General features: G+C 43.9%; 1 protein-coding gene across 4 annotated transcripts in view; it reads right to left on the reverse strand.

The window, feature by feature from the left end:
• itgb1a (integrin, beta 1a) overlaps positions 1–13,890 on the reverse strand; it is a 35,067-nt gene that overhangs the window by 3,044 nt on the left and 18,133 nt on the right. For all 4 annotated transcript variants that reach the window (XM_015954877.3, XM_015954876.3, XM_015954878.3 and 1 more), the window contains exons 3-13: positions 12,451–12,536; positions 10,679–10,895; positions 10,418–10,588; positions 10,043–10,281; positions 9,647–9,802; positions 9,473–9,568; positions 3,616–3,705; positions 3,359–3,499; positions 2,084–2,286; positions 1,776–2,014; positions 1,441–1,663 (exon numbers count right to left, since the gene is read on the reverse strand). In XM_015954877.3, the coding sequence (XP_015810363.1) occupies positions 1,441–1,663; positions 1,776–2,014; positions 2,084–2,286; positions 3,359–3,499; positions 3,616–3,705; positions 9,473–9,568; positions 9,647–9,802; positions 10,043–10,281; positions 10,418–10,588; positions 10,679–10,895; positions 12,451–12,536 (1,861 nt within the window). The remainder of the gene's footprint in view (positions 1–1,440; positions 1,664–1,775; positions 2,015–2,083; positions 2,287–3,358; positions 3,500–3,615; positions 3,706–9,472; positions 9,569–9,646; positions 9,803–10,042; positions 10,282–10,417; positions 10,589–10,678; positions 10,896–12,450; positions 12,537–13,890) is intronic.

Below are 13,890 nucleotides of genomic sequence, written 5' to 3' on the forward strand. Positions count from 1 at the left end.
TCTTAAAACACACAGAGTTTAAGGGGAAAATAAGAGTGAAGCAGGTGGGAAACATCAAACCAGACCTACACATAGCACTGTCCTATTCCAGAGACGCTAGTAACTCTTAGGAATTATATTTCAATTTAACTCAGTTTCAAGCATTTAACTTTTCTCTTGCAAAAAAAGGAAGTCTAGTATGCATGTAGGCATCATTAGTAGGGGTTGCATGACTTCATTTTTTTTAAAGTCGACAGTCAAGTAATGAAAATCGAGTTAACTTCATTGATGACGTCATACACCTGAAGCCGGGGGGGGGGGGGGGGGGGGGGTTCGGTAGGTTCGCTGGAGTTTTTGACAATTAAAATTGCGTCCACATTTTCTAAGTTAAACACATTTCTTTTAACAACGGTAGTTTCTGCTTCAGCCCTCTCCCCCCTCCCCCTGCGCAGCGGCCGCAAACTCACTGATGCGCCTGCAGCCTCTCCTGCTGCTCTGAACATTAAAGTAATTATTTCATTTTCTGTTCCTCACTTCTGATGACCTTCAATGGTGTCTGTTTGTTGCTACCACCAGGTACAAAAACTAACTTGTTTTTATTTGACTATTTTTCTGTCCTGTCTGTTTATTATCTTCCTGCTTCTCCTCTCAATCCTAAAGAGAAACTGCTACCTGGGTTCATATATATTCACCTTATGAGTTACCTTTGAACTGCAGTTCTAAAAGATCTACCGACCGCAAAAACAGCGGAGTGCCGCTGCTCGCCGGCTGACTACAATGAGACAGTTTTTGCTGCGGAGTTCGTGCCGGAGCGGAGATAGTGGAATTTTGGGGGTGCGTCACCGGAGAACAAAACAGGTGATGCGCCTCGCTCCGCAGCAGCAAAACGCATCAGGCACAAATAACAGACAGAAAACATGAAAGGAAATAAGCCGACATGAACGATCACGGGTTTTTTTGAGGTGGTGACAACTGATTTGGCGGTGCTCAGGACGCAGATGTCTGGAGCGCGTCAACGATCGGAGCATTGCATGCAGAAACTGGTTAAGATTAGGATGGGGATGAGGGGAAGGTAAAATTGCAAGAGGGAAAAGGTCACAGTTTGGTTAAATGTCCGTTTTACCGCCGGTGTCAGTACCGACGCTCTGGCACAGCGCATCGCCTCCGCCTCCCGACGCAGGGGGTCATCACCTGCTGGAGGACTGCATCTTGTCAGTCATTATCACGTGACAGCGACTAGTCGATAACAGGCATAAAAAGTCACTACAGAGCCGTGAAGTCGACTAGTCGACTAGTTCATACAACCCCTAATCATTAGAGGTCATTCAGGAAATTTCAAACAAGGGAATTCTGCACTTTGGGAATCACCGCGTTAGATTTGTTAGGATAAAATTTCTTTGTGTCTGAAGGTGCTTTTCAGCTAAAAATGTCTCATCAGGGCCAGAATGACTGTTTTCTTACTTGTGCTCGGCGCAGACTCCTGGGCAGGTGGGACACGTTTCACACGTGGGACCCTGGAATTTGGGGTCTGTGCACTTGCAGCTGCCACATTTACAGGTCCCTCTGCCGTTGCATTCCTGCTTGTTGCTGGCCAAACACGTGCTTTTGTCCAGAGAACAGTCACAGGCGCTTTCGCTCCACATGGGATCACAGACACACTTTCCACACTCACAGCGTCCGTGTCCTGAACACCAGAGAGGGGGGCACCTTTAACAGCTCACCACTCATTCTGAACAAGGATCTCAAGGTACCACATGGAGTTTCCAAACGACAACACCGATGACACAAACGCTCACCTCCGCAGAGCAAGTTTCCGGAGCGATCACAGTTGAAGTTGTCACACTCGCAGTACTTGCCGCTGTACCTCTCGTTTGGGTTCTCCCTCGTCTTGCACTCACACTTCCCACACACACACTCTCCGTTGTTGCTGCAGATGTCGGTGCTGTTCTTGTTACGGCAGGCCAGGTCCATGTCCTCCGTGGATATTTCGTTGCTGCTACACTCGCAGTTCCTGCCCACGCGACCCTCGTTACACCTGACACAGAGGGTAAAAGCTGTGATGCTGGGAGCCGTTTAAATGTGACACCTTCAGAAATAGACTCACCTGCAGGCTCCACACTCGTAGGTCCCATTACCAAAATGACAATCTGGACTGTCCTTGATGCCCTTTTTGTGGCATTCACACTCACAGATGAAGTTTAGATGAATCTCCAACTCTTCTGTGAATCCCAGAGGTTTGATCTTAATGGGTTTGAGCTTGGTTTTGGTTGGACAGCCCTTAGATGTGATGCTGATGCTAAACTTGACCTGGAAGTAAAATGATCCAAAGTTCAAAAGGAAATAGAGAAGAAAAAGTCTAACATCTTATTTGACAACGATAAAATATGAAGCAGCTTTTGAGTAATATCTGAGTGAAGCTGTGGGGTTATGAAGTCTTTAAGATTTGAAAGTGGGAATTTTTCAAAAATGATATGATTACTATAAATTTATTCGAGGAACATTTTTCGGTCAATACCTATAATCAAGCCTAGAAATCTAGACAGACCGTAGCAGAAGCAAAAAGATTCTGCTCTGCAGATCGGTCTAGCCACGCTCCATCGGAGCCTCAGTAGGACCAAACTGTCTTGTGACTGGCCAATCACAGCTTTCTACCGGTCTGGTGGGCTAATCACAATGTTCTATTGGTCTGGTGGGCCAATGACAGCACTTTATTGGCTAGGTGGGTCGATCGCAATGCTCTATTGGTTTGTGGGCCAATCACAATGTTCTATCTGTTTGGTGGGCCAATCACAGAGGTATATTGGTTTGTGGGCCAATCACAGTGCTTTATTGGTTTGTGGGCCAATCACAATGTTCTATCTGTTTGGTGGGCCAATCGCAGTGCTCTATTGGTTTGGTGGGCAGGTTTTGCTGCCACTAAGCAAAACAAAAATGATGGCATTGACTCTTTTGAAATGGCTTTGGCATTACATTTGGACTATTTAGACTTGGGCTTTTGTTTGAGTCAAGCAGTTAGAGGTACTTGAGTCCTTTATTTAGAAAAAGGATGCACATGTGTCTACTTCATCAGTGTTTGGTGGACTGCCCAATTGACTGACATCCTAAGCGGTGAGTACATCACGTTGTTTGATGTTCAACAGTATGTGGAGACAGTTTAAAAAACAACCGCACATCCCGCCCCATGACTGAGCTCTGTCTATGTGTCACGGCCAGACTAAATATTCAGTTATATAGGATGGCTTGCCAGGCTGATACAATCATGCATTAGTCCTAATATATGTTGTAAATGACTCTCAGCTGCTAAAGCACTACATTTTAGCTCAAAATCTCTAAAATGAACCAGAGTTGTCCTTAAAAAAATCCCCTTTCCAGTTCTCACCTCGTCTCCGATGGAGATGTTGGAACACTTTCTGCCGTTTTCACCCTCATTAACCACGCCGTTCTTACAGTGAGCCGTGTATGCTATAGTCACCCCGTCTGGGAGCTTGCTGTTCTCCAGAATCACCTCTGATGATAGAGACTGTCAAAAACCAAGAGATAACAGGACACGTGTTGTCATTCCTGCACAGCAGAGACACACTCAGCCAAGTTTTATTAAAGAGAACTTAAATGTCAGAATCTCATGAATGGACTTACATTGTAAGCATCTACAATTAGGTTGATGACATTGCTGGAGTTGGCAGAAAGCGTGCCGACTGCAGACTTGGGGATCAGATTTTTCAGCTCCTAAAGAGAAGAAATTTTATAGTTAAAAGTTTTAATTGGCCTCTTTGGTAGTTTAGTGGTTTCTAAAAGCAACAAAAGAATCACTGAAAGTGTTTAATCTGATTCCAGATTCTGACATGTACTACAGCTTTTATGAGGAAGAGATTGACTCAAATTGGTTAGAAAAGGTATATTTGTAAAGGTGTACAAGAACAAAATGTGGGTTAAATCAATAAATGTGTGTAATAAACAACCTTGGACTCACATTGAAAAGTGAACAAATATTTAACTTAACTGACGGGTTTTTACTCAAAAACTGACAAAAGTGACAGCTTTACACTCTAGAAGCATTCTGTGTTTTCAAAGGCACTGGGTTACATTCATGAACAAATCTGATTTGTTCATAACTTCAGGGGGTCAGTGTCCCAGTTATCTGAGGAGCTAATGGGCCATTCTCATCTGTACCTGGTCGGCCCTGCCCGGATAGCTCCAGTCGGCCCCAGCCTGGCCCGGTTGATTCCACACATCCATGCTTAGGCATGCAAGGAATGCAGTCAGAGACATTTTCAGCTTCTATGTAATCAGCATGATAATGAATGATAATGAATTGAGCGTGCCTTAAGCCCATGCAGTGCGTTTACATGCAGCCAGTAACCCTTTTAAAACCCGAATATTCACAATAACCCGGTTCCGTAGGTCCTTGTAAACACCGCCAGAAACCCAGATATGCTCATAACCGGGTTTTTTAAAACCTGGTTACTACACCTGGGGTAACCCTTTTCTAACCTGAATGTTTGGTCGTGTAAACGCATACCAGGATATCCCCATCAAAGCGTGTGTTCTGCGCATGCTCTGTTCGCAAGGAATCTTGGTCTTTTGAGTAGCGAGACGTCTTGTATGCGCCAGAACACCGGAAGTAAACAACAAGTTGGGAGCAAAATGGCGAGTCATAGCCTGGCAAGCCAGACTAAATAAATGTATTATTTAGTCTGGCCATGCTCCATTGGCGGCTCTCGGTTGTGGGGCGTGTTCTACCGTTGTCTTTCAAATGATCTCTGCATTCCACTGGACAATGAATGTGACATACTCTTGTTTCACTCTGTTGCATCATCCCACCCACCAGGCATATAGAGTGCCCTGATTGGCCCACAAAGCGGATAAAGCTCTGTGATTTGTTCACTAAGCAGATAGAGCACTATGATTGGCCCACCATTATGGACCAATCACAGCTCTTTATGTGTTTGAAACCCCTCTAGAGAGCTGTGATTGGCTAGCCAGAGTCCTGGTAGGAGCTGCGGAGGTTCCAATGGAGCGTGTCTAGACCAAACTTTGCAAAGCAAGAATTTGGTCTAGTTCACTAGGCTAGCGAGTCACGGCACAGCACCACACTTTGAGTGACGAGGAAACTAAAGCGCAAACAAATGCGGTCGCTATCTCTTCTGAACTGGGAAACATGTTGTTTTCACGGATACCGGAACAAGAAGAACCGGAAATGACGCATATTGCGTCAGGACGTAGTCCACACGTCCTGACGCTACCCCAACGTCCGCATTTAAATCGGGTTATGCAAGTTAGGGGTAACTCTTTCTATTTGTGCTTGTAAACAGGTTATTCTGATCAACTTAGAAACCCGAATGCCGACCTTAACCCGATCATAACCCGGATATTGGCTGCATGTAAATGTACTCATGGACGTAATTTTCACTATAGAATTGTGGGGGACACGGGAGGGATCTTTACAGTATGCTCTTGGGGGGGTATCTTAACAGTGCGCTCTAATGGGAAACAGGTTTCAACACAAACGATTGTTTTCCTCTTGGTCCTAGAGCTCAACCAGTGCCAATGTAATATACAGTAGCGTAATATTGTTTTTGGATGGTAAAAAGTGCAGGGGTCAAAACTTGACTTTGGAAAAAGTGTGTGGGGGGGACTCCCCCCCCCCCCCCCCCCCCAAAATAAATTACGTTCATGCTTAAGCCCATGTGGGCTGATTCTACCCACCAATCAAAGCTTGGAATAGGTGGGGAGAGCAGAATAAAGAGAGAGTGGTGAAGAAGGTCATACAAAAGCCAGCTTGAACAAGTGAGTCTTCAGCTGCTTTTTAAAGGAGACCACTGAGTCCACTGATCTCAGGCTCAGGGGGAGAGAGTTCCAGAGTCTGGGGGCCACAGCAGCAAATGATCTGTCACCTTTGGTCTTTAGCCTGGTGCTGCACAACCAGTAGGCTTTGATCACTGGACCTCAGGGACCTGCTGGGGGTGTAGGGACTAAGAAGATCACCAATGTAAGATGGTGTTTGTCCATGTAAGGCCCTATAGACCAGAACCAGGATCTTGAAATGAACCCTGAAGTTGACTGGCAGCCAGTGAAGCTGGAGGAGAAGCGGGGTGATGTGGGTGTGTTTGGAGGACTTGGTCAGAAGCCGAGCACAGGCATTCTGAACCACCTGTAGACGGTTCATGGAGGCTCTGCTCATACACGTGAAAAGAGAGTTACAGTAGTCTTAAGCGTGAGGAGATGAATGTGTGGATAACTGTCTCAAGTTCAGAGCGGGACAGAGTGCGACTCAGCTTAGCAATGTTCCTGAGATGGAAGAAGGAAGAGCGAACAAGAGAACTGACATGAGAATCCAGGGTGAGAGCCGGGTCAAAGGTCATTCCAAGATTCCTGACAGAAGGTTTGGTGTGAGAAGCAAGCTGACCAAGAGAGTCTCTGACTTTGGGAACCAGCTTGTCTGGGGCACAGATGAGGATCTCAGTCTTATCTTCATTCAGCTGAAGAAAGCTCCCAGCCATCCAGGTTTTGATAGAGTCTAAGCAGGTGTGTAACAGCTGCAGCTTAGACATCTCATGGGGCTTAAAGGAGATGTACAGTTGGATGTCATCTGCATAAAGATGGTAGGAGATTCCTTTGAAGGAGCTCAGGATGTGGTGAAGAGGAAGCAGATAGAGGAGGAAAAGCAGAGGCCCCAGCACAGAACCTTGTGGGACACCATGGGTAAGGGAGGTGGTGGAGGACCTACAGTAGACTTGGAGACGGCCACAGAAAACGAGAGCTCAGAAAGATAAGATGAGAACCACTTCAGAGCAGATCCTGATAGGCCTACCCAGTCTCTCAGCCTCTCCAGTAGCAAGTGATGGTCAACAGTGTCAAAGGCTGCAGTCAGGTCCAGCAGGACCAGAACAGAACAGTCCCCTGCATCACTGTGAGTCAGAAGCTCATTAGAGATCCTAAGAAGAGCTGTTTCAGTAGAATGAGCTCTACAAAAACCTGACTGGAAGCAATCATAGATGTTATGTTCATCAAGAGCAGCTGTGAGTTGTTTAGCCACAACCTTTTCCAAGATCTTGGAGATGAACGGAAGTTTAGAGATGGGTCTGAAGCTGCTATGGAGAGAGGCGTCTAGACTCGGTTTTTTAAGAAGCGGGTGGATTACAGCGTTCTTAAAGTAAGCAGGGACCTGACCAGAAACCAGAGAAGCATTAATTATAGAGACCACGCTGGGACCAATGGACTGAAAAGCACTTTTAAACAAAGATGAGGGTAAGATGTCGAGGGGGCATGCAGAGGTCTTCATAGAGTTAACTAGTTTGGTTAACTCAGGCAAAGAAACAGGAGCAAAGCTATCTAGGATGATGGGCCTGGTTGGAGTCGGGAGAGGCAGCCATAAGGCTGAAGGAGAGATGCTAGATCTAACCTTATTGACTTTGTCCACAAAGACAGACAGAAAGTTCTCACAGTCTGCAACAGAGTGGACGGAGGCTGTAGGAGAGGCAGGAGAGACGATGCTGCTGAACAAGAGTGGAACAAGATGGCGACAGCTCATTTGAAACTGCTTTTACATCAATTTTGGACTATTTAGACTTGGGCTTTATTAGAATCAGGAGCAGATAGTTGTATTTAAGTCCTTTATTTAGAAAAATAGATGTATTCTCGCCTTCATCAACAGTGGACCGCCTTGTTTACTGACATCCGTTGCGGTTAGTACGTCACGTTGTTCATTGTCTAATAGCATGCGGAGATCTTTTAAAAGACAATGGTAGAACCCACCATATGACCAGGAGCCGTCAATGGTGTTGCCAGACTAAATAATATATTTATTTAGTCTGGATTGCCGGGCTAAGCCCTAGTGGCTGGGGAGAGGGAAGTCTGGGCCTCCCTGCTTAGGCTGCTGCCCCCACGACCTGATTATGGTTAAGTAGAGGAAAATGGATGGATGGAAAACATTTTCAAGAATAAGTTTTCACATGTCATTTAAGGCAGACAGCGCTGTATTTGATTCCTAAACATAAAAAAACTAATTTTGTTCAGAAGGATATTTGTATTTGAACAAACTTTCCCAGTATGATCTGTGGAACAAAATCATGATAATCCTAACATTAAAGCTTAATGTTTTTGACTTTATTTTTTTGTTTGTTTACTTAAGTACTTAAATTTGCCTTGAGCTTTGCAAAACATTACATCTTAATTTCCTATGATGAAGACATCAGTTGGACCTAAACCAAAGAACAGCCCACCCATAACAACCCCTGGTAACAACAGTAAAAAATAAACAAATAAATAAAGAAATTAAAAAATAAAAGTTAAGAGTAAAATAGATAAAAACGTAATTTCTGAAACATCCCTAATTCTGGTTCAGATTTAGTTCTTCTTAATTTAAACACATTTTTGTTTTCTTTATCCTGCTGACTGATAGGGTTGGGCAACGAGCATCGATTGGAACCGGTTCCAATTGTTAGTTTTTCCTGGAATCGTTCAAAGTTTTTTTTTTCGATTACTAGTTTCGACTCCTAGAATGCCGACGGAAGAGGAATCCGTGGCCGATCTCCGAGAAAAATAAACGTGATCTGCAAATTGTGATCAGCGCTTTTCAGAGCTGATCACACCAGCTGTATGTGTGCAGCACCGAGTCCCCCCTCCCCCCACCCAAATATAAACAAATGCGTCTGCTGAACTTTTACCCAGTAATGTAAACTTTAACTCCTGCAGCGCAGAGGAAACTTGTTAAAATACTTCAACATGGTGGATTTACTAGAAGCTTTAAAGAACAAACTCTGGACGGTGTGAGGTGAGTTTGTCTCACTGCAGAAATAAAAACACACACGGAGCGTCAGCAGTCAGACGCAGCCGCTCACCAACACTTGTGTGTGTGAGCGTGTGTGTGAGCGTCAGAAAGCTGAACAATAACCTGTAGAATATTAAAGTCATCATGCTAGAGAAGCTTCTCTGTGGTGGACCACACCAGCTTCTGCCACAATAAATCATTCTAATAATAATAAATAACATATTTTATTTCCTTTTTGAACTATTTCTGTTGAGAGTTTTAATGTTTAAAATCTGTCACTTTGACTTTTTACTATTCAAGCTATCACTTAACCCTCCCACTGTCCTAATGGGTGTGATCCCACAAAGAAAGTTGACCATTGAGCAGGGTTGATGGTTTATCTCTTGGAACCATGTGGCAGGGGTGAGGAGTGAGCACCACCTCACCCCTGCCACGTGGACCTCAAGGGATAAACCATCAATCCTGCTCAAAGGTCAACTTTCCTCGTGGGGTCACACCCATAAAGACAGTGGGAGGGTTAATGAGAGGATAGATCTTTGGTGCACACTTGTAAAACTTTGGTAACGAAATACTAAAAATGTGACAAATCTTTCAAATGTAGTTAGTTCAAGATTTGAAATCCAGCAAATGCTCAAAAGAAAATGATTTGCACTATGAGGAAAAACAGGTGGGCGTTCACAGTTTTCCTACAATTAACAGACAGCCGTAGAAAGAAGCCCTTACCTGGTAGACAGGCTGGAACTCTTCAGTGACTGCAAAGATCGTTTGAATGTTGTTGTCGCTCAACTTCTGGACAAGGTGAGCGATAGACGGGTAGTCCTTAGAAGGAGAAAGCGAAAAGTCAGATTCAAGTCACAGACACAGTAAACGAAGCAGTCTGAAACGTAAACTGCTTACGTAATAGTGGCTCATCGTGTAAATATTGTTCTCCAAGTGACACTTTCCATCGTTGGGCAGAACAATCCCACCCAGTTTGCCATCACCAGCAAAGTGGAAGCCAGCATCAGTGGAGAACACGAGCAGTCGAGTCACATTCCTCCAGCCAATCTGATCCTGAAAAACAATGAAAAATAATCAAAATAAAGAGTTATTTTGGTCAGCTTTATGTTGGCTTTTTAAACACCAAACTCAGGAGTGTTGGATAACTATCCAAGCCTCCCCATAAACTCATAAAACAGTTTTTCCACAAATCACCACATCTTTATATTTATTGGTGGGTAATACTGTGAGCTATAGTCGAACCGACAGGAAAATGCCCCTCTAATCTGAATCTGGCTGAACCTTCTCTCTTACCCCGCACACAGCCACTTGCATGATGGCGTCAAAACCGCCCTCGGGGGAGTCCAGGTTTCCAGAGATGTGCTGCTGACCCACCAGGGTGTTGAACAACGAGCCGTTACTGGTCAGTTTCAGCACGTTCTTGTAGCTGAATGGGCTGGTGCAGGTTTGGTCGCCTGTGCATGGGTTCAGCAGCTTGGCTGGGGTGGTGCTTATGTAGGGCATGACGGTCTTCTCCACAAATGATCCAAAACCTGGAGAAAAAATCATTTATTACATTATGGTTTCACTTTTCTCTCTACTGTGGATTCAGATGAAGACAGATGTTCCTCTATGTCGACTGTGGCTTTTCACTTTCACTAGGTTTACATGTGGATAGCACAACCCCACCTATCCTGAAGTCAGAGGTGATCTTCGTCATCTCCAGCATCAGGCTTGTTCCCAGGTTCTTAACATTCTCCAAATCATCCTTCATGGAGTAGGACAAGTCCATCAAATAGTACAGGTCGATGGGATAATCTTCTGCCCGCTTGAAGGTCAAGTTAAAGGACTGAGGCTCACCTAAGTGAAACATGACATTGTAATGATCTGTATACGTCACAGGCATATAGAAGATGTCTGATGAATATCGTTACAGAGATGAGTTCGCACCAGATCGGAGTGTGATGTCTAGTTTTTGGGGCTGGATCTGAGTGATTTCCTCTGGCTTCAATTTTTTGTTTTTTCCGCGATTCGTGACCGGAATGTTCTTGAGGACCCTTTGTTTTCCAACAGGGTTCTCGATCAGCGTCAAGTTACAGCCCCTTTTGATCAGAGACTCCACTTCATCACAACGGCTCGACACGGTCTCACCTTGTTTCAGGAAGTTCTGAAGAAAATTAAAAACAATTACAAAAACTGAAGAGCACCTAGCATGTCTGCTTGTTAGGTAGGGGTGCAACGGATCATCGATGATCGGTGATCTGAACAGATCTCTCACTACGGCTCGGCATGCAGGCGATCCGCAGATTGGTCACGTGAAGGGCCGAGGCACCATCTGTTCAACCCAAACGAGAAAAGCACAACGGTCGTCATGGCGGACGAGTAAAGGAGCTTGGAAAACTATCTGAATCGTTTAAGTCGCATGTATGGGAACATTTAGGCATCCCTGTAAAATAATACAACAATGACACAAACAGCAAAAACGAACATGGTGCAGCGCTGCATACACATACCTCCCATCGCTATGGAAGCAGGAAGGGAGGTGGCCTGCGCAAAATGCCTGGGACAATTATTACATTAATGTGAAGAACCTGTAAATACTGGTGGGGACAACTCTTTAAAAAAGGAGGAAGTAAAAACAAACGGCGCTTCAGAAAGGTGAGGGCATGATAGTAAACAGGACACGCCGGAAGTGAGAGAACTATGGCAAGCTGTTTTAACATTTAATCAGTAAGTAAACGGACCTCCCTATAATTCCTATTTTATATAATTTAATTTATCCTAGTAATAATTGTTTGCTCATTAATCAAAACTGCAAATTAAGACATCAACAGCTATGTTGTTTCTATGTAAATAATTATTAAGGATATCCATAATAAACTGCAGATGTTGGAATTAAGTGTGTTTGAGATATCTCAGAATCCCTAAAAACCCAAGATGGCCTTTTTAACATTTATTAGGCGGGCTGGATATGTAATCCAGATATCAATAATTCTATCGTTACTAGTAGAAATGAACATGGTAGATAAGAACATTCTTACTGAATATCTGAAATGTTCATTCTAGATAGTAAGTCTCATTCAGTTATAACAATGTTTGACATTATAACATGCAACGGTGGCACAGGAGTTAGGTGCTCGCCCCGTAATTGGAAAATTGCAGGATTGAGCCCCGCTCAGTTTGTCACTGCTGTTGTGTCCTTGGGCAAGACACTTAACCACCCTTGCCTGCTGGTGGTGGTCGGAAGGACCGGTGGTGCCAGTGCTCGGCAGACTCGCCTCTGTCAGTGCGCCCCCAGGGCAGCTGTGGCTACAATGTAGCTCATCCCCACCAGTGTGTGAATGTTTGTGTGAATGGATGAAAGACTGATTGTGTTGTAAAGCCCCTTGGGGGGTTCCAGGACTCTAGAAGACGCTATATCAAATACAGGTCATTTAACGTTTATATAAATATTATAGAACACAATTGCATTGACTTAAATGTAATTTTTATTTAATAAGCAGTGAGCAGAAAAAAATTGTGTTCTACAAAATCAAGAGAGAGCCTTGTTACTTGTCTTTTCTTTTTCTTTTCTTTGTACAAATCCGAAAACGGTCCGATCCGTGACACAAAACCGTGATGCGATCCGAAACGTGAGATTTTTGATCCGTTGCACCACTATTGCTAGGGGGTGCACTGCAATAGTGAGCAGAGAGTGCTGCTGACAGCTTAGATTTACGTACTGGGTCTGTGCACCAACCACATTTGGCTCCCGCCTGGATGCACTCTCCGCAGTATTTGGCGTTGGCGTTGATGCACTCATTCCCCTCTAGATGGGAAACAAAAAGAGAAGAGTCAGAGGCAGCAGACCCTGCAGAGTAAGCTCCACAGTTAACCCCCCCCCTGTGCTTACACATCAGTTCATCCTGAACGCTGCTGTTCATCAGTGATTAAAGACACACAGAATACATCTTTATGGGCGTTTCGATACAACTGTAGAAACTATGAGTCCACTAAGCTTCAACAGGGACTCGTCAGTGTGAAACCGTTTACTATACAACAAGACAGCAAGACGTGATCACAGTTGGGCTGAATAACACACCATGCTTTGAGTATTGTTCTTTAAAAGTCTAAAATTTAGTTACATTTGCCTATGAAGGGTGTACTTCCTGTAAACTCTTCTGCTGCTGCAACTGTTAAGGATGGGGACTGCAGGAATGAGAAAAGGATGAAGTTTCTGCGGATGGTGTGTTGGAGACAATGGAGCAGCAAACTTTGCAAAGCAAGCATTTGGTCTAGTTCACTAGGCTACTACAGTGTATCATTCACACATTCACATGCTGGTAGTGATGAGCTACGTTATAGCCACAGCTAGAGATGGGTACCTTTGACATTTGAATCGATTAGGTACTAATTCCGGGTACCTAGGAATCGATACCGGTACTTAACGGTACCAATTTTCGATACTTTTGAGTGTTTATTATTTTAATTCTCTTTTATAATTAAATATATATTTTTCTCAATATATAATAATATTTGATATATATCACGATAAATAACATTAAACGGTTTGTATTTTAACATCGTCCTTGTAGTTTTATAAGCTGATAATTAAACTGAAGCAAACATCTTTACTGTGAACTAAATTTACTGTGTATCTTCATTCCTTTTGCCGTCCTTTTTCATTTGATTTTTCCTACTGGGAAGTTAGAATTTCCGAGGAGAAAGCGAACGCACCATTAGCTGATAACAACGGTGGCAATGGAAGCTAACATATCAAGCTAACGTTATCTTAAACAGTTTATTTAGCTGCTGGAGCAGATTAAAACGATGATGCCTCACACTTAGATCGTTGTCGCTGGTTTCATCTTCACCCAATCACCCGTCGCATTTAGTAAAGTGAAGCCAAACTTTAGAGCGCGTTCATGTTCTTCTAGTCGGAAATTTGGAGTTCCGAGGAGAAAGCGAACGCACCATTAGCGAAACGGAAGATAACATATCAAGCTAACGTTATCACATTTTATTTACCTACCGGAGCAGATTAAGATAAGGATGTCTCACTTAGATCGTTGTCACTGGTTTCATCATCACCCAGTTACCCATCACATTTAGTGAAGTGGACCCAAGCGTTAGCGTGCGTTCTTTCTACCATGCTGCTCTGTTTACAACTGGCTCGCAGGGAC

The sequence above is a fragment of the Nothobranchius furzeri genome, chromosome 7 (genome assembly GCF_043380555.1).
Source record: "Nothobranchius furzeri strain GRZ-AD chromosome 7, NfurGRZ-RIMD1, whole genome shotgun sequence".
Lineage (NCBI taxonomy): Eukaryota > Metazoa > Chordata > Actinopteri > Cyprinodontiformes > Nothobranchiidae > Nothobranchius > Nothobranchius furzeri.